This window comes from Ambystoma mexicanum, chromosome 4p (genome assembly GCF_040938575.1).
Source record: "Ambystoma mexicanum isolate Mex_15411 chromosome 4p, UKY_AmexF1_1, whole genome shotgun sequence".
Classification (NCBI taxonomy): domain Eukaryota; kingdom Metazoa; phylum Chordata; class Amphibia; order Caudata; family Ambystomatidae; genus Ambystoma; species Ambystoma mexicanum.
In genome coordinates this window covers 300,638,915-300,658,762 of record NC_090927.1, presented here as the reverse complement: position 1 = coordinate 300,658,762, position 19,848 = coordinate 300,638,915, and the positions used below count along the sequence as shown (strand labels likewise).

The following is a 19,848-nucleotide window of genomic DNA, read 5'->3' as shown; positions in this document are numbered from 1 at the left end:
TTTCCCTGCAGATGCCAATTCTGTATGTCTGCTGGAGTTACCAGTAGCCTGGCTTTATCCTTAACTTCCTCTATGGATTGTGTGGCGATTACACCTAGAATTCTTTGTTCGGGAATGATAGGTACAGGTTTAGGATTGATCAAATGTTCTTCCACTCCCATCCGAGAAAGGGCATCAGCTTTACCGTTTTTTGTACCAGGTCGATAGGTAATTATGAAGTCAAACTCGGCAAAGAATAGTGCCCAACGGAGTTGCCTAGAGGAGTGAACTTTTGCGGTTTTCAAATATTGCAGGTTTCGGTGATCTGTAATCACAGTAACGGTGTGTCGGGCCCCCAGAAGATAATGCCGCCAAGCCTTAAAGGCGGACTTGATAGCTAGAAGTTCCTTATCAGTAATAGTCTAATTGATTTCAGGAGGCGAGAATTTGCGGGACCAAAATGCCACGGGATGCAACTGATTGGTTACTGGGTCCTTTTGTGATAGAACTGCCCCCATGGCAAGGCTCGAAGCATCAGTTTCAACGATGTAGGGGAGGTCTGGGCGAGGATGTTTTAAGATCGGTGCAGAGATAAATCTAGTCTTCAAATTCTGGAAAGCTTGTTCCGCCTCGGTAGACCATTCAAAACGTTTGTTTTTCTTTAACAAGGCGGTGATGGGCTGGACTATTCGAGAGAATTCGGGGATAAACCTGCGGTAAAAGTTAGCGAAGCCTAACATGCTTTGAACACCTTTTACGGAGGATGGCGATGGCCATTTGATAATTGCATCGACCTTCTTTGAATCCATACGCACTCCGCTAGGTGATAATATGAATCCCAAGAATTCAACTTCAGTCACGTTGAAAACACATTTTTCCAACTTAGCGAAAAGTTTGTGTTGACGCAATCTCTCGAGGACCATTTTCACGTGTTTCCGATGTTCAGTTTCCGATGAAGAATAAACGAGGATGTCGTCAATGTAAACAACAACACACACATCTATGAGCTCTCTGAGGACATCGTTCATAAAATATTGAAAGGCGGCCGGGGCACTGCAAAGTCCGAAGGGCATGACCTGATATTCAAATAGCCCATACTTGGTGCGGAAGGCCGTCTTCCATTCATCGCCCTCTTTTACTCGTACCAAGTGGTAGGCTCCTCTAAGATCCAGCTTTGTATATATGCATGCTTTTCTGACTTGGTCCAGGAGTTCAGGGATCAAAGGTAACGGATATCTATTCTTAACGGTGATCTGGTTCAGGGCGCGATAATCTATACAAGTTCTAAGGTCCCCTTCTTTTTTTGGAACAAAGAACAAAGCTGAGGAAGCAGGGGACTTGGAAGGACGAATAAACCCATTCGCTAGGTATTGACCAGGTATTGTCGGAGGTGAAGATTCTCAGGCTCGGTGAGGGCAAAAATTCTACTACAAGGAGGAGTAGATCCAGGTATCAGGTCTATCTGGCAGTCATAAGACCTATGAGGAGGTAGAGAGTTAGCCTGATCCTTCCGGAAAACATCTTGGAATTCTAGGTATTCAGGAGGTAACTGGGGAGCCTCCGAGGAAATTGCTGCCAGTGCAACACCAGGTCGAGGGTGACAAGTAGAGACACATTCTGGAAACTGAACCGTTCTTGCTCGCCAATCGATCTGAGGATTGTGCTTCTCTAACCAAGGAATTCCTAGAATAATCTGGAACTGAGGGGCCTTGATCACATCGAACACGATCTTCTCATGGTGTCCATCTTGACTTACTAGCGTCACTTCTTGGGTGGTGTGCGTTACTGGTCCGGAGGCTATCTCCGTACCATCCACCGTAGTAATGACGTCCTTTACAGCCTTTGGACAAAGAGTCAGATTCATCCTCAAAACCATTTCATGATCCACATAATTGCCGATGGCACCGCTGTCGACGTAAGCTTCAATCGCATGTAATCGATCCGGATGTTCAGGGCTAATGAGGACCATAGGTATCACGAAATGCGAGGTCACGGAACTGGTTTTAACGCTCGACAAGAGGACCTCTATTCTTGTCGGGCGAGGTCGTTTCCCTGCTCAGAGTTTGTGACCCTGGTAACTGCAGCTCCTACTGCCTTCTTGGCTGGTTTCACCGGACAGTCTCGAAGAAAGTGCCCCGAGTTGCCGCAATAGAGGCATAATTGCAGCTGTTTTCTCCTTTCCCGCTCCTTTTGTGTTAGTGGTCCTTTCAGGCTCCCTATTTGCATGGGTTCCCCGGAGTCTACTCCTTTGGTAGGAGTTGGTGGTTTGGAAAATACTCGAGCATCAAACTTGGAACGATCGGCCTTCCTGTTCTGCAGTCTGTGGTCAATTTGAACGACTAAGTCAATATAGTCCGAACAGTCTTGCGGGGGATTCACTACTTGGGCTAACACATCTTTGAGCTCTCCACGTAGACCTCTATAAAACAGCGTAATCCTTTTGTCCTCAGGCCATCGAGTTTCCACTATCAGTCTGTTGAAAGACGCAATATAAGCCAAAAGGTCTTGATTACCCTGTCGCAATGAAAGGAGCTCATTGTCCAAGGCCTGCCCCTGTGAATGTCTTGCAAACAGTTTTTCCATACTGAGCTGAAAAGCTTGAAAATCATGGAGAACCGGATCATCTTGATTAACTAGAGGGATCGACCAGTCTGCCGCATTGCCACTAAGGTACGAAAGCACGAAAGCTACCTTAGCTTGATCAGTTGGCAAGGCTGCTGGCCGGCATAAGAAGTGCAACCGGCACTGATTAATAAATACTGCAAACCTCTTTGGGTCACCAGAAAATCGTTCGGGCGGAGCCAGAGGTACATTCCCAGGTAGGTTGATCTGCACTGGGTTCGTAGAGGATGTTGAAGGAAGATTTGCCCCTGATGCGGGTAACGGAGTTTGTCCAGCTTGTGACTGTAGCAATTGTCTAGCGAGATCGTCTGTTCGCTCCTTGGAAATAATCAGTTCCCTTCTTAGAGCATTCGTTTCCTGACGGGCTGCATGCACTTCTGCTCTTAGTTCCCCAAGTAACTGGGCTAGCTGGTCGGTATCCGAGGTTTCCATAGCGCCTGGGTGGGAGTTTTGCAGTAGGCTTTGCGTTCTGTAACGCTCACCTGATTCCCGCAGAGGCGCCGGTCTTGACTGGGTGAATGCCGTATCTTCAAAGGTGATGTGTAACACACGGTTGGCTCTTTGGGCTGGACCTCTGTGCACTGTATGTCTGACTCGAAGAGTAAGATGTCTTAGGTAAGTGAACGCCGAGCTCTCCATCTGCCTCGGGGCAGGGTGCCGTAACCAGTTTCTTCACTGGATAAGGGTGCAGGCCTCTTGACCTCAGAGGACTGCTGTCCGTCGTTAACTGCACAAACGGTAAGTTCTGGGCACTTCAAATGTCTTAAGTCTTTTGTAATGATATCTCTTGTTTTGCAGGGTTCCGGCGATGGCGGATGGCGGGCTGATGAGAGTTGAGGATCGAACCCGCGTGAGGAATAGAAGCGCCTGGAAGCGCCTGGAAGCACGTAAGTAAGCGCTTGTAGCCTGCTTCACGATGCGCACTAACTGTCCCTTTTATCTTGCAGGTGCAAGTTCGGAGCTTTAGAGAAGCTGAAGGGTGCTGGAATATCCACTGGATTCGGCGTGGGAAGGAGTAATGGCACGTGAGTAATAAAGTTGCCCAATGTCTTTAAACGCACCTTCTTTTGTCTTTCAGATGCGGGATGCAGCGCCGAAGGCCTCCGGAGCGTGCGAAGAGCTGGTAAGCTTTTGTCTTTCAGATGCCGGAATGCAGTGCGAAGACCTCCGGAGCATGCGAAGAGTAGGTAAGCCTTTGTCTTTCAGATGCCGGAATGCAGCGCGAGGCGTTGGTGACAGCCGATGGACCAGGTAAGAGATGCGCTGCCATTGAAGACCGTAGTGCTAACCTGTTCTTTCTTTATCTTTACAGGTGCTGCTGAAGACTGGATTCCAGGATGGTAAGCCTTTGTTCCCTTAGGCCCAGGATCAGAAGCAGAAGACACGATGAGCAAAGCAATATTCATCCATCGGGTGTGGTTTAAATAGCCTCCTGTAGTGCTCAGGTGTCTCCTTCCACAGCCACGCCTAGGTAAGAAAAGAGTTCCTGCTTTCCAGAAGAGTTCCAGTGTTCTGAACCTAGGGAGTGGCTCCTGCCCCACCCAACAGGAAAAGTAGTCCCAAACAGAAGAGGATCAGGGGTTCAACTGGCAGGTAAGTAAGCAGCATGGTCTGCTGCAGGTAAGTCCACCCAAGCATTATGAGCCCGGCGCTTCCAGCGCTGGGACTGGGCATCTTTATGAGCCTGGTGCCACTGGCGCCAGGACAGGGTCCAAAAGGTCCCAATTGGGACTGGCTGGCACTCGGAACCGGGGTTATGGGTCTGCTTCCAAGGGAGTCGGGCATGTCCTGATCTTTTGGAAGCAGAGATCATGACAGCCCTGAAGGCGGTCATGAAAGGCCTTAACAGAGGCTGAGGGTTCATCGTCCTAAACGTCATCATAATCGTCATAGCCCCCACACTCCCTTTTTTACAGACTGAGGGGAGTCCATTCCCTGTGACAGAGGTGCTAGCGTGCCCCCCACCCGGTCCAGAACCGAAGTCAGGTCAACGGTTGAGGGAGAAGCATTGGTGGTACAGGAGGGAGAGGGATCTGCATGATCGGCAAGGCCTGAACCCGGGAGGGACTGTCACGACCATCGCCCAAAAACCCCTCTGGCAAACCAATTGGCCAGGTGGAGTCAGGACTCTGGCCTCTAGAGCCTGGCATCCACTTTGAAAGCCCTCATGGGGCCAGTCCTGGCGCCTATGGCGCCAGGCTCATACACCATGAAAAACAATGTGCTTGGGAACTACTTTATTGTATTGTCAGCCAACATGGAAGCATCCACATAGCTTGGTTCCTATGAACCAAGCTATGCGGTGTAGTGTTTTGGGTGTGGTGGCCTAGGGACTACTTTACCTGGACTATTTTGTTGGGGCTATTTAAACCACACCCGTGCAAGACAACACATTTCGCGTTACTTTGCAGCTTGCAACATGACGCTCACCGTGTCCAGCTATTCCCTCGAACCTCGGAGAAGCAGAACCTGCAAGGAGACAAAAGGAACATCATTAGCAGCAGCATCTAACCTGCAGTCTTCATCTTTAAACACTCGCAGCTACTGAGAACAGCTTCCTCGAATCTGCACGCCTCCCGGACAGAACGACCTGAAAGAGGAAGATAGAGGCAACATTAAAGAAAGTAGTAGAGACATTTACAAATTACGAACTGCTCAAAAGGCTTACCTGGCTGGTCGCCTCTCGGCTGGCACCACTCCGGACATTCCACTCGCGCTTAAGAACACTGCGACCTACAAGGAAGGAAAACACAGGTTAGCAAAGGCAAGACTTTGCAGCGCTGCGCATAGCGCTTACTTACCGCATCATAGCGCTCTTAATGCGCCATCATTTACCAGCAGGGCTCAACCAAGCCAGTTCGCCGCGCTGAAGCTCCGCATACCTAAGGGAGAAAAAAAAGAGACATTTTACACAAAGAAAGGCATGCAGTATAGCAACAAAACTAAAGAACAGCAATAAGACCTACCTGAACAATATCAAACGGGCCGGCATAAGTGAAGTAACTGGACCGCCCATGAAAGAGAACCCACCCCTGCAAAGAAGGTAGGACGGAGAGCATGCCTAATTCTACCACAAGGTGAGGAGAGGGCACCAGAGGGACTGAAATCATACGGGGGTGGAGGGAGGATACTTACCCCAGTCGGTCAGTCTTGAACACAGTCCACCTGTATTTTCAGGCAGAACCTTCCCCGCAGACCACATCAGTCCCAGAGGGAAGGGGACTGGGACCTTCTTGCAAGGCCCATTCGATGGGCAAGAGAGAGAACAGGAGGGCCCTGACTCAAATCCAAGATGGCCACCGGCCTAGCAGGCTCCACACATGCTTATTCGACATCCTGGGGCTTTGTGCCACACCCTGGGTGGGAGGGAGCAAAGGCCCCGAGCCACATTCTGGCTCAGACATGGGAGGACACCCCTGGTGCCCTGAACCCAAAACAGAAGAGTCTACCTCAGAACACTCTGCTAGGCGCTGAGCACTCGGCTCTTTGGCCGGTAGTCAAATCGCCCTGACCCAAGACCTCAGAGGGAGCTCCGGTAGGTGGGCACCCTCAGCACCTGAGCCGCCACAGTTGTGCTGGATTGTGCTGGGGACTGACTCTTGGTGGTAGACCAGGACGAGCCTTTGTCCCTTGGGGTCGATAAGGAGGTTGAACTTGATCGCCCTCCTGAGGACAGCCCGGTACGGCCCCCTGAGCTCCTCGGTTTGGGAACCGGTGGCCTTGGAGGGACTGGGCCTGTCAGAAACTGAATCCAAGGATCCCCTGGGAAGGAGTCTCCACGCTGAGAAGCCATACTAAATAAAAGGGCCTACCTTGTGTTGACATGAGGTCCTGGAGACAAAGTCTTTAATGTGCGCTGGAGAAGTGTGGAAGATCTCCCTCCAACACGACAACCGATTCTTCAATGCCGATGACCGAGAGCGCTGCAAGCCGCGCACGTGTCCCAGAGGTGGTCGGGCCCCAGGCACTCAAGAGAGTGCATGGGGTTCGGAGGCCGGGAACGAGCAGTCGCATTAGGCACATCTTGTGAATCCTACTGCAACCGACATGCGCTGGGGGAGGCGAGGCACCGAAGGGAGGTGAATAAGATTGAGAAAAAGGAAAGAAAACGGGGAGCAAGCAAAAGTTATAAGGTCTCTGTGCCTAGCTGCCAGTTCCGACAGAGGTGAGGAGCCGGAGGGCGGGGCCTTGGGGGACGGGAGCGTTCCCACACCTGGGCCTCGCGCCCACATGCCATACTAAATTTAAAAGGGATGCTCAATTGTTGGATGCCAAAGGTTCCAGTACTGCCCCAATCCTGGGGACGCCCACAAGGATGCAGGAAAGGGGACAGGACGTATGAGTATTCCTTTTTGGTAAAATTGTAACCATGTTTTGTATTTGCCCTTCTTTGGCTTGGGCAATGCGGGTTACAATGATTTCTTACTGGGCCTCTCTTTTCCCATAAGTCGTATTCACTTTGTTAAGAAAGTGTACCTTTTTGGTTTTGACAATGCAGGTTGTAATCTGCTTCAGTTCGCCCACTCTCACATCATTACATTCAGTTTGCCTGAATTTAACTGTCGGTATTCAAAATTAGCTTTAGTGCAAAGCGGTTGGTCTCGGAGAGTCCCGGTGTTACAATGATTAGGCCAACTCACTGGTTGCTGCTGGCGTCTACTTCGAACCTGCTTCCTCTGCTGCACTGCTCGTCTGGTGGTTCCACACGACTGACATCTATGGTTGGCTTCCAACGGGCCACGCAAGCTGTCAGTGGAGCTCTCCCAGCTCCACACGTGCTCTGGTGCAGTTTGCTCAGAGCGAGATGCAGGACATGGAGAGCACTTCTCTCCTTTCGGACAGCAAGTTACAGCACCGCTTCCCTGTGCATCTTTTGGGCACCACAACTTCTCGGCGTCCCGCTATTGATAAAGCAGCGACACCAACCTCTGCTCCATATTGCTTCTGCGGCTCCTTTTGCCTCTGCTGCTGCTTCCCCTCAACCCGCACCTGAAGGTCCTTTAAACATTTAAAGGTCTCGCTCAGGAGTGGGTTATTACAACCACTAGACCGCACACTACGGTTTTGGTAACTCTGAACCTCTTGTCCTCGTCTCAGTACTAAGAGAATTATGAGACTGGAAGTCGATAATGTTGTTAGTTGAATTAACATGAAAATCTTCAACATCCTTCAATTCACTTTGTTCAATGGCCTTACGTGGCATATGTGATTTTAGGGGGATTAGGATACCTTTCTTAGGTTTACAAACAGAACCCCATGTAGAATGTGTGCTACTAAAAGTAAAGGGCATTAACTCCATGCTTCCGATGCACTTATTTTCCACATGTACAAAGGAATCTTTTATATTTGGTACCATGGGTAAGAATGGGCGGGGAGGCCTTACAGTAATAGGCCCTACAGTAACAACAGGCCATCAAATATTCAGGGATCCGCACACCTTCATCCTCAGAGGATGAATACCGCTGTTCCCTTGACAAAGTCCTCATATTCCCTTGTGGGCCTTCTCCACCCATGTGATCCACACAGCTACAACCACCCCCCAGGGTTGGGGTCAGGTAGCAGCTGCCTTGCCCTAGCATAATGGGAGGAGACTTTAGGCTGGGATTCTGGGAGGATTGCACAAGATTCATCACATGAGGACAGGAGTCAGCCCTGACATTGGGACAGGATTCTTGCTAAATCCCCCACTGTCTCCCTCTCTGACTCCTTCAGCCACCTACTCCCATCTCTCACAACTTCAATGGGTCTCACCTTAAACCTCTGTCCCACAAATCGTCTCACTTTGTTACCCATCTACCTAGGTGTACCCCTTTCCTCTTGGGTATGCTGCTTTCTCCAATCTAATTCCACTCCACATTTCTCTGTACTATCTTTTCCCTTACTCCTTTTCTAGTAGTTAATTTCACCTCTTAAGGTTTTTCCCTCACCCCCTCTACCGATTACTCCCTCTTTCTCCTTCCTGAAGTTTCTCCATACTTCTACCTCCTTCAGCACTTTCTCTGTCCACTCTGCTTTACTTTCCTCTGTCTCTTGTTATTTCCCTATCCATCACTCATTACCAACCTCTTGCACTGGCTGTTTATTCTTGCCTCCACCACCTTCCCCCCTTTGGGCAGCTCTCCTAGAACAATTCAGACATTTAGGAGTTAATTTCAATCTCCCTTTCCTTCTTTACTACTTTTGGAACCTCTCATCTCCTGTGGGTAGCTTCCTCCCCACAGCGTGCCCTCTGGGTGAATCACCTCCCATCCTCCTCAACCTTTTCCTCCAAACTCTTCTGGGTCTTTCTCCTAGCAGCCCACTGTCTCTCTTGAGTCCCACCTGCCTTCAGGGTCAGTATTTCTCCTCCCTGCAGCCTCCTGTCCCTCGCCTCCAGCCTCCTGCTCGCCCCAGGCTACAGGGGCTCTGCTCCATTCTCCTGCCTCTTGCTCTCACAAGGCTTCAAGGATTTTTCCTCCAGACTCCTATGTTGGGAATCATGATTCTCTGGGTCTGAATGGGTCTCAACTACTGTTTTAAGAACCACATTTGTGCCATATTGGAGCTCCCAAGGCAGTGTTAGGCAGAAACCTGTGCAGTTCCCTTGGGGAACACTGCAAAAGATTTAAGACCACAGGTATAGCAGTAAACCCACTTGGTAGCAGTCTGCACCACCCAGATTTACCTGGTAGCTGTGGCTGAGCAGTCAGACTTCCCTCAAGAAGAGTTAGGCAGTATGCAAAGTATACACAATAGGTACTCAGACACAATAGCACAGGCAAACACTGACCAGAGCTTGGTTTCAAAAGTATATAGTTATTTATTTTCAAGAACATATAAGATGAAAACACTCTAGCAAAAATATAGTAAAACACTCTAAACACAGTTATATGGAAAGCAGTCCCAATCCTTATTCCTATCTAGACAACTCTAGGTTAACACCACATAATTCAAACAGAGGTGAGCGCTTAACGTTAGATGACACTCTAGTAGGTAAAAAGAAGGGAGAAGGAGCAGAATTAGGTTAAACACACCACTCTAAGGTCCAGAACACTTGCAATAGACTCAAAGAAGTACAAAGTCACAGGTGAGCAAAAGTCACTAGGCAGGGCCCACTCTTAGAGTAGCCGGAGCGAAAAATGTGCCCAAGATCACACTGTTATTAGGGATTCAAAGTCTTGCAAAGAGTTAGAAAGAGTTTAGAGTGGCTTAGAAAGTTTAGCCAGGGTGTCCCAGGCACTCCCAGGTTCGAAAGCCGGGGGCTAAATCTACCCCGTACAGTCGGTGGCAAGGGAAGCCAGGCGGAACACGGTACCTTAAGCGGAAAGGGTCCTCCAGCGGTGGCAGTTGTTCCAGGCAGTGGCAGCAAGGCTCGACGTCGGTCAGGGGAGAAGAAGTTCTCGCTGAAGAGCAGAAGAAGAAGGTCGTTGCACTGCCCGGGAAGAAACCAACCGCGGAGTCCTCCGGTTAAAGGGTTGTACCGACTTTCGCGGTTAGGGGTAAAAATGTGGTATTCCGGTTGCCGGGGTGCTTGGCACGGGCAAGGCGGCCACGGGATACCTCGAGAAGCGAAAAGAAGGTGAAAACTGGTTGTCCCCATCAGTCAAGGGAAGGAGCCACTCCGTTAAGAGTTCTCCTCGGTCGTCGGGAAAAGTGGTGAGACGGTTCAGCAGGGCTCCACCGGGTGGTGTCGTCGAAGCAGGTCGGCTCAGCTCTTCCCTCGTCGGATTCTTGGTCCTGTGGCGACTTCTGAAGTTCCAGTCCCCAAAGCCCTGCTTTTATGCAGCAAACCCCCATTCACCCAGCCTAGCTGTCACTCAAACATGCTAAGTGGTGAGCCGGCCGGCTCACCACTTGGGCCAATCAGGACGGAGTGCGACTTGAGTTACCAAGGTAACTCAGTCCAGGGTGCCTAAATCCCCCTCCACCCCTCCTAAGTACCCCAGACAGAGTGGCACCACTTTGGAGGGCTTCTGTGGAGAAGCCCGCCAAAAGTGGAACAAAGGGCTCCACTTTGGGTCAGAGTTACAGAGGCGAACGCCAACGCCATTTTAGAATCAAGTTTTGGCAAAAAGTCCCAACCGGAGTTATAATAATAAATATATAAACCGGCGGTATGTTTAAGGCTACCGTAAATAAATAATTAAATGTGTTAGCCTAAAACAATGGGAAATCCCATAGGAAAATATTCGCGGTCGAATATAAAACGTAGTTTCCACTGCCACCAGCCAAAACTCGATCAGGGGGGACGGAGACGTGCCCCCTCGACTAACAGACCCTGGGGCAATCGAATTGCCCCAGCCAGTACGTCCACAATATGATGGTTTGTACTGGTTCTGTTCAGGATTCAAGACTAGCAAAGTCTTTGGTAACTTTACATGCCCTGGGAGACAGTAGTCAGTCCCAGGGTATGGAGTCTATGTTGGGGAGTCCCTAGGACACCCCTGGGTCACGGCACAGAGGGTGCTGTGTAACCCACATCACAAAAATACATGAGGCCCTATGGAGTAAAAGACCCCATAGCCCATTCAACACAAGGTTTAACCAAGAAAACACACTTCAACATGTCCAAGAGTGAGGGAAAAAGAGTCTCACTCTTGGCAGGAGAAAAAAAGAAACCCCAGAAATCCAGCAAAGCTGCTGGGGGACTCACTAGGTAGGGAAATTCAGCCTAAACAGAGAATTCTCCCTAACACAAGGCCCTATGTCCCTTTATGCCTCTGACAAAGGTAATTTGTTTGACAGTCTCTGGCATCCCCTGGTGTAGCCCAGCCCCCCTCTTTCTATTGATAAATTCCTAGCAGTTCCAAAGCCTGCACGAACGGAGTACAATGTACCAGCACTGCCTGCTCAGTCGGAACACAACTTCTTGATTTTCTTAAATGGGCCAGCGGTGATCCTTTGGCGACCCCACCATTCACCAATGTGGTCGGGCAGTGTACTTTGTCACAACCATACAGATCATGGACAGTGATTGGCGACATACTCTTAAAATCTATATTTGTTACTTTCTCTCCCATTTATTCTGCAGCATTGGTTAAAACTTTGAGGGAGAAGTGCAGCTCACAGTCCACTGGCTTTTGGTAACAGCCATTTTTGTAAAGAAAACGAATGAAAGGAAGCAATTTTTTCTTTTAATGGACAGTTTCCTTGAAAAGATTATCATTGAATAAAAGAATACCAAAGAAATAAGCAATTTAGTTTGGTGGGTGTGACGAAGTGGTAACATTTAGGGAAGCCGAACAGGAAGATACAAAGCACAGCAGACTGGATGCAAGGTTTTGGAAGTGTCCGCAAACCAATGCTGTGCCTCACAACAGTCGAAGAAAGATGCTTACTGACATTGGTGACCAATGGACTAAAAGTGCAGACAACCATACGCAGCTGGCAGAGCTTCTTCATATGGACTGAATGAGACTGCAGATGGGTCAAGCCAGAACAGCATAGGTTCCATAAGAAATATGGGAGAGAAAACAAAACAAGATTGCCTAGAGAGAATATGTAACCATCCGGTGCCACAAGCTAGTATGGAAAGGAAGAGGAAGGAGCAATGATAAAACAGCTAATCCCTATGCAGAATTTTAAGCCGATTTGATCAAAACACAAGAAGAAATATGGTTAAAACAAAAAAACTGAGAAGAACCACCAATGAGATGGAGGGAGGTCTCCCACCAACAGTTAGATTACATTCCTTAGTTGAAGGAGTGTGCAAAATGTTGCATCAGTCTTAAATGGACTACAGTAGCTCCAAGAATAGATGTGGGTCACTTGGGGGTAAACAGTAGAATAACATTTGTGAAAATGTAAATATGCACTGTGTAAATTTCACGCGCTAATAACACAGAAAGTCTAACATTTCTAAAACACTGCGGAAAAACTAAAAAACATACAAATGAGGTGCTACGCAGTAATACATGCATTTTGGAGTAAACGTTGGTGACTTATTGATGGGAAAGAGCCTAGCAGCAAGAGGGGAACAGAGCAAAAAAAATACATTTCCAATTTAAAGCTATAGTACCTTTTTGCTACAGGAACAGTTCCTAGCCTTGCCTACGTAACAACACAGCTCCCAAGGAGGCGTGAAGGAGGAAGGGTGGCAAGTAAATGCAATTTTACTACAATTACTATAATCCGGGTGTTGGTTTTTGTCACTAAACAAAGGGTACACTAAACTAGTTATTAGGTTAGAATACAACAACACAAACTGGCCAATAATTCAACACTAGTGGAGACCACAAACCCCAGGAAAATTAAACCATTTTAATACTGTCAGACTCAGGAGATGCAGGACACTCCTATAAACACGTGCTGCATCCCAAGATATTTTGGGGGTGTTCATGTGAGAACTAGAACGCACTAAGCATGTTTGCGGAAATATTGCACAACCCACAAATTCTACATTTGTTGGTATCAAGACAAAATATGCCTCTCGATCAAAAGATATAGCTGTGCAAAACAAATATATGGTTGTCTGAATGTGCTTGAAATCAAAGAAAATGGCCATGTTAGACCTACAAAATCGTAAAAATAATACATTTAATGTGCAGGGAAAATAGGTTCATTTACAGAATTACTAAGCAGGAAAACTGGCAACCAGTGTTCCAGATTGGGAATAAAAATGCTTGTACTCCCTGCATCACAGCACCTGGTACCATGATAAGAAATCAAGCGCTGAACAGCAAACGTGGCCCTTGCACGTTTCTTTTTTTTATAAAAGCGCTGACACACAGAGTCTGACAGTACCTGCAAATGGACTGCTGGTGAGAAAAAAAAATCTCTCATAGTTAAACTGTTAGCAGCCAAAGAGTGAACAGACAAAATTAGCGATTAAAACATCAAAAAGTTAACTTGCCTTGATTCCACAAATATCCCTGAAGGCCAAAGCGATCACTGTGTCTGAACCCTAAGACAGTGTTATTACCTCTTATTGGTAGTACATTAAAAGTGTTCACCTGCCCTACAGAGTAATTCAAAACATGATTCGATTAATTTTAGAAACTGGATTATAGGGTGATAGTAACAGTTATAATGAAACAAACATCACACTAAAAAAAAAAGTATTACAAAAAACAATCACTAACAAAAAACAACATCCGCAAACCATTTAACATTACCTATGGACATTTCTAGAATACTCTTAACCAGAGGAATAAGTTGCATGAAAGTGAATTTGCAATCACAAAGAAATTACCACAACAAGAAATGGGCCAGTAGCTAAAAAAGGAAAATGCTATTCTTGGCTGGTCAGAGAAATATACGTGGAGAAAAATGACTGTTTTGGCAGAGGTTTGAGGCGTTGGTAACATCGTCTCTAATTTAATGAGAACTACAATAGATTATTTTCTGAACAAGCAAAACACTTAAAATGTACCATATCGAGCAGACATCAAAGGAGAGAATACTGGCGGTTGCTTCATCGAAAGGGGGAGGACAGTGGGCAAGAGTTGACCCTGTAGTTTTAGCTTGATGAATTTCATAGCAATTGAGAACTCCTGTCGATCCATCTTCCCATCCTTGTTCAAGTCGGACAGTGTCCTGCAGAGAAGATATTTTGTTAGATGCAGATTATTCTAGATAACCGACTGTGCTTTAACCAGTCACATAGTGTAGAATTTCAAATCTGGTTGGGCTGATATTTCACTTACAGGATTGGTCATATCTTGGGAGAGACTATCAATCCTCTATATACTACCCATAAAAGGTCAACACATTAAGCTATTTTTTTTAACTAAAAATATTTTATCCCTGTACTTTATCAAATACAATCAAATGGTTTTAGCCTTATATAGGATATCCTCCTCATATTAAATCATAATGAAGTTATTTGTACAAATAATAATTAAATTAAAATCAATATCTGATACATTTGCCATCTTTTAGTGTAATTAATTTACTGTTAATTTGCTCAAACCTTCATGCAAGTGCCATCATTTCATAACTAATTAACTAGTAATGCTAGGTGGTTTACACGCCCCCAACTAATTCCACTGGATTTCGTTCCCCATACCTTACATAGCTACATCTTGTAATCTGCCAATCAATATCCTCCTTCATTCAATAAACATTAAGCAGTGAAGTCACCCATTCCAGACCCTCCCATTTAAAAGTCCACTGATAAATAGGCTGTGCATTTCATTGCATAGAGCCTTCATTTGCAAAAGGATATGCTAGCCCACCAATACTGTTTAGCATTTATCTTCTACCACGGTTAAACCTCAAACACTGTACTTCAAAATTAGTACACACTTGAACCAAAAATCCTTCTGAGGCCCATGATCAAATGGTAACTATGCCTATTCACTGTTTAAATGCCATCAAGGTGTGCGTTTGAATGTATAAGCGCAAACTGCACTCTTTCAAAAATGAAATAATGCATTTGGGACCACTGTAAGCAGCTGGTTACCAAAACTGTGGCCCATTACAAAGAGTGTCAGCCCAACCCTCTGTGTCCGGTGAAAAACCCTGTTGTCCATATAAACCTGACCCCATCCTGCAAAAAGATACAGTAACAGGTCTGGACTTGGCACTATCCTTTCCTAACGGAATTACAATAACAAACTACATTGGACGGCATGTGCATCTGACCGGCTTACTGGTATTTCTCTTGGACTTCCTCTACTTTTGAATATCATCTCTCCTCTTTCTTTTTCTAAGCCTTTCTCACTTTCCTTTCTTATCTGCCATCCTCCTAGCCCACCTTAAACTTATAGCAGATGCCCTTTTTTCTCCATTCTTCCCTCGGTTTTACCTCTCTTTATTCATGGTGATTTAAACTTGCATCTCGATTCTATTCACTGGACTTCAGTCCTTCTCATTGATTTTTATCACCTTTGAACTTAAAATGTCCCCATCCATGTTAATTGTATTCTTTCCTCTGTTCTGCGACACCTCAGTTTCCTCATTTCAGACCATTTTCTTCTTTCCTTCTCCCTTCTCATTTCGTCTCCTCCACCAAACCTTTCTCTCTCTCTCTCTCTCTCTCTCTCTCTCTCTCCCTCCCCCCCTCCTACACCTCTCCAGTCATTCTCAACTATCTGCTGATTCTACGGCTATCTCTTCTCAATCAACCCTCACTTGCACTCTTAACTCGCTCTACCTTACCCATCCTTTCACACCTTCTCTTAAACCCCCTCAGCCACGGCTTACTCTGTCTTTGCGTCCCTCTATTTGGAAACTCGAGCTATGCTGGAAAAAGAGCCAATCTCCTTCCAATTTTGATCTGTTCTCCTCGCTTTACTCCTCCTAGGACTCCCTCCTTCCTGCTGCTAAAAACCAAGACTTCTCTTCACTCAATCTTTCCCTATTCCATCACCTTCGTCGTCTTTTTCAACTCCTGAATATCCTCAAACCACGCCCACCTGATCCCACTCTCTCTTCTTCCTTATCCGCATCTGGCCTTGTGGATTTTTTAACAAATAAGGTTGCAACTCTCTGCTCTGCCTTAATCCCTCCCTTACCTCCTCCCATCCCTCATTTTCTCCCTCTGGCTTTTCTCCCCTTAGTGACCTTGATACTGCACACTTTCTCTCGTGCCCATCCCAAAGCCTCTGAAACTGATCCTATTCCCTCTACACGCATCCCTTCTGACTACCCTCAAATACTTCCTTACCTCACAGCTCTAATCAATGTCTCCCTCTCTTCCCCTTTCTTTCCTTCTACATTTAAACATGCCATTATTAACCCGATTTTGAAAAAAGCCTTCTCTTCATCCATCTCCCTCTTCTAATTTCCATCTCATCTAACGTATACCCTTTCCTTTCTAAGCTCCTGGAGTGAATGGTTTACGCCCGTGTTCCGCTTGCTACATCTTCACTTCACCCACCGGCCCAGTCTGACTTTCGAACTGCACACGCAACCAAAACCACTCTTCTACACGTTTGCAGCTCACTTTCTGCATGTCACAGTAAACTTTCCTCTCCATTAATTCTTCTGACACTGTTGACCGCCCCCCCCACTCTTCTCACCACTCACTCCTCTCTTGGCATTTCTGGTTTTGTTCTCACCTTGTTTGAGTCCTATCTTTCTGGATGTTTGTATTCAGTGTCTTGGACTGCCCACCCCCCCCACCCCCACTTTCTTGTATATGGAGTTTCCCAATGGTCAGTCCTCAAGCCCCCTTCCCCCCCCCCCCTCTATTCTATCCCTCTTTCCTCACTTTTGTCTTTCAATCTTGCCTCTCATTTCTATGCCGATGATTCCCAATTCTTTTGTTTCTCAGAGTTTTCTGATGGTCTTTACTATGGAGAATCTGTCTGTCGCCTGCCGTCCATTCTTGGATGTTATCCCATTTTCTTAACCTAAAACCCTCCAAATCGGAGGTCCCCTTCTTTCGTCAGTTTTCTCCTTTGCATTCGTCCCCCCCTCTTTCCTTCGCCAGCCTTCTCAGCTTCCCTTCCCTACTACCGCTTGTAATCTTGGTGTACTCTGATTCCTCTTATATTCTCGCCTCATAGCTCACTTACTGCATGAACGCACATGTTGCTTTCTGCTCTTCAAATCTGTACTTTTCTTTCTTTCTTTCCTTCTTTCCACACCTCTACACTTTTCATCTCTGCTCTAATTATCACCAGTATTGAATATTGTTCTGCCCTCCAAATTAGTCTCTCTGGGTCCCGTCTCCCTCCCCTTCAATCTAACTACAAGACCGATATTCATTTCCTCTTCAGTCTTCCTCATCTTGCCTCGATCTCATCCTCATTGGTATCTGCTTCCATCCTACCCTTCGAATCCCATCTCTTGTTTCACTCTGTCTGTTTTTAAATGTCTTCATGGCCTTGCTGCATCCCATCTTTCTTTAGTCTTTCTACTCGCTCTCTCCAGCCACAACCTACGTTCCGCCTTGTTGTTCCTAAACTTCCCTGTAATTTTATTTTGTTTACTTGCCCCCTTCCGTTGGAATTCTTTACCTCTCGCTATCCGTCCCACTACAACCTATGATATTTTTCAGACTCTTCTTAAAACCCATCTTTTGTCTCTTCACTCTGATTCCTAAAATCTGACCTGTATTTTTTGCAGTTCCATCTTTCATTCATTGTTTGTACCTCTTGTTTTTTATGTAAGACGTTGGCAAAAGCGTTCTATAAATCCCAATATATACAACTACAAATCTGCCGACCACCATCTGTCTCTACTGACCACTTCTCCCAGTCGTTAAAAAACAGCATTGGATCAGTTTGTCAGAGGAATTGCTTCAAGAAGCAATGTCTTGCTAAACAGGACTACATCTGCATCACCAGAGTTCTGAGGAACAGTGCAACAGCACCAGCTAGAGAGACCACTTAAGGTCACCTACCACCAATTGGTCTCCAACTACCAAAAACCCCATAAGAGAGATTGGTCATTAGCTGCCAAGGCCACAAGGCACAGAAACAACCACCTCACGAATTTACCAGGTCAATTACTAGTTATCAGACTTTCAGGAAAGCTGAAAACTAGAGTCAGCAACCTGATTCAGACTCCTATTTAAGGTCCATCACAGCATGTCTAGTTTATGGAGAAGAAAAAGGTGTGCTTTATATAATTTAAAGAAAACGCCACAGGGGGGGGCAGTCAATAAAGGTACTCAAAGTACTAAATCAAAACTATGCCACACAAGCAGCACAAGGACTCCCTCAGAATGTCAACACATCACCTTATCTTTAGCACATGGCAGGTTGTGTTGCCAAAAAATGCATTATGTTAAAAAATAAGTACAGTCTTGCCGAGGGATTTCTTTTTTACAAATAGCATGGTGTGTATGGGTCAGCAGCTGGCTGATGCAAAGTATCAGCCAGCTGGATCACAGAGCCAGAATGAGCAAGATATTATGTAAAGATAGAGTGACCAAAGAATACTGAGTGTGGCCAAAAGTTTATCTGTGTTGAATCTTAAACCTAGAGTGACCAAAGAACATTAATTGTCCCCAAAAGTTTATCTCTGTTGAATCTTGCATCTAGATAGAGTGACCAAAGAACATTAAGTGTACCTCAAGGTCTGCACCCCCATCCCATCAGTGAACCACCCTCCTGCCCTCTCAAACCCACCCCCAACCCTATCCTCCCTTCGACACCAACTAACACCAGCCTCCCGCCATATCCCTTCCCCTCCCTAAAAACTGCACGTCTCGACCTGGCAAGAACAGTGGTCTCATCTCCATCACTATCCGACCCCCCCCCACCCTCTCTCACCACACCGATTGCACTAAAAAACCTGAAAAAGAGAAAACAAGCCTGCTCCCCTTCTATTTCTCTCTACTCCTCACCCCTCCTTCCTCGACCCATTCCCACACTCTCTCACCCCCCCTCCATCTCCCCGCTTCCAACACCTCTCCCTCGACTTCTCGCCCAACACACCAGACACCCCCAGCCCCATGAGATTCACTCATGAATCCTCAGTCCCCAATGCTTTCCCGCCCGTCCTCCACCGCTCACACCCTCCTCCGCCCGCCTCCTCTTCCCAACCTCCATCGACCAGTCAACAACATTCACCAACCAGAACCCACAGCCACCCTACCCCCCTCCTTCCTACCCCTGTCCCAAACAGGCCACCCTCCCCCACAACTACCCCCACCCACATCCCTACAATCCCCAGGATAACCACCCCACTCCAAAATCAGATGCATCCTTTTTAATGCACTCTCTGTAGCAAAAAAACAGACATAGCATCTTTGACTTCCTCTCCTCTGACAACCCCGACCTAGTCTTTATCACTGAAACCTGGTTCTCGAACGACTTTGTCCCTGTCGCACATGAAGCCCCCCCCCCCCCCCCCAATACTCCCTCATCCCGCTCAACAGACCCTCCAGAGGAGGCAGTGTGGCAGTCGTCTTCAAATCTCACTTCTCCCTCTCACTCGTCGACTGACTCCCAGGCATGCATTCCTTCTTGTGAATTCCCTCTTGTGAATCCCTTCTCGTTAAACTCACTACCTCCGACGATCTCCCATTGCTTCCTTATCTACAGACCCACTGGTTATGACAGACATTTCACAACCAACCTCTGTGACTCTATAACCACCATCCAAGTAAACCACCCCTCTCTGACTCTTGTAGGAGATTCCAATATCTGGCTAGACATTCCCACCAACCCCATGACCCAATCACTGGTCGACTGCCTTGATGCGCTTAACCTCTCCCTTCACACGAACGGCCCAACTCATTCTAAAGGACACACCCTTGATGCCATCTTCAGCTCCTACAACCAGATACATCTTGCCCCCCTCACCCCTCAGATCCCTCATCTGGTCTGATCACTTCATTGTCCCTTTCTCCATACGCTCCCCAGTCTCCGC

The 19,848-nt window shown here is 46.9% G+C and overlaps 1 protein-coding gene across 7 annotated transcripts in view; it reads right to left on the bottom strand.

Annotated features, from left to right (window-relative positions):
* Window positions 1-19,848, bottom strand: part of ITSN2 (intersectin 2) — a 2,589,317-nt gene that overhangs the window by 2,168,963 nt on the left and 400,506 nt on the right. For all 7 annotated transcript variants that reach the window (XM_069605851.1, XM_069605856.1, XM_069605854.1 and 4 more), the window contains one exon: window positions 13,952-14,115. In XM_069605851.1, coding sequence (XP_069461952.1) covers window positions 13,952-14,115 — 164 coding nt within the window. The remainder of the gene's footprint in view (window positions 1-13,951; window positions 14,116-19,848) is intronic.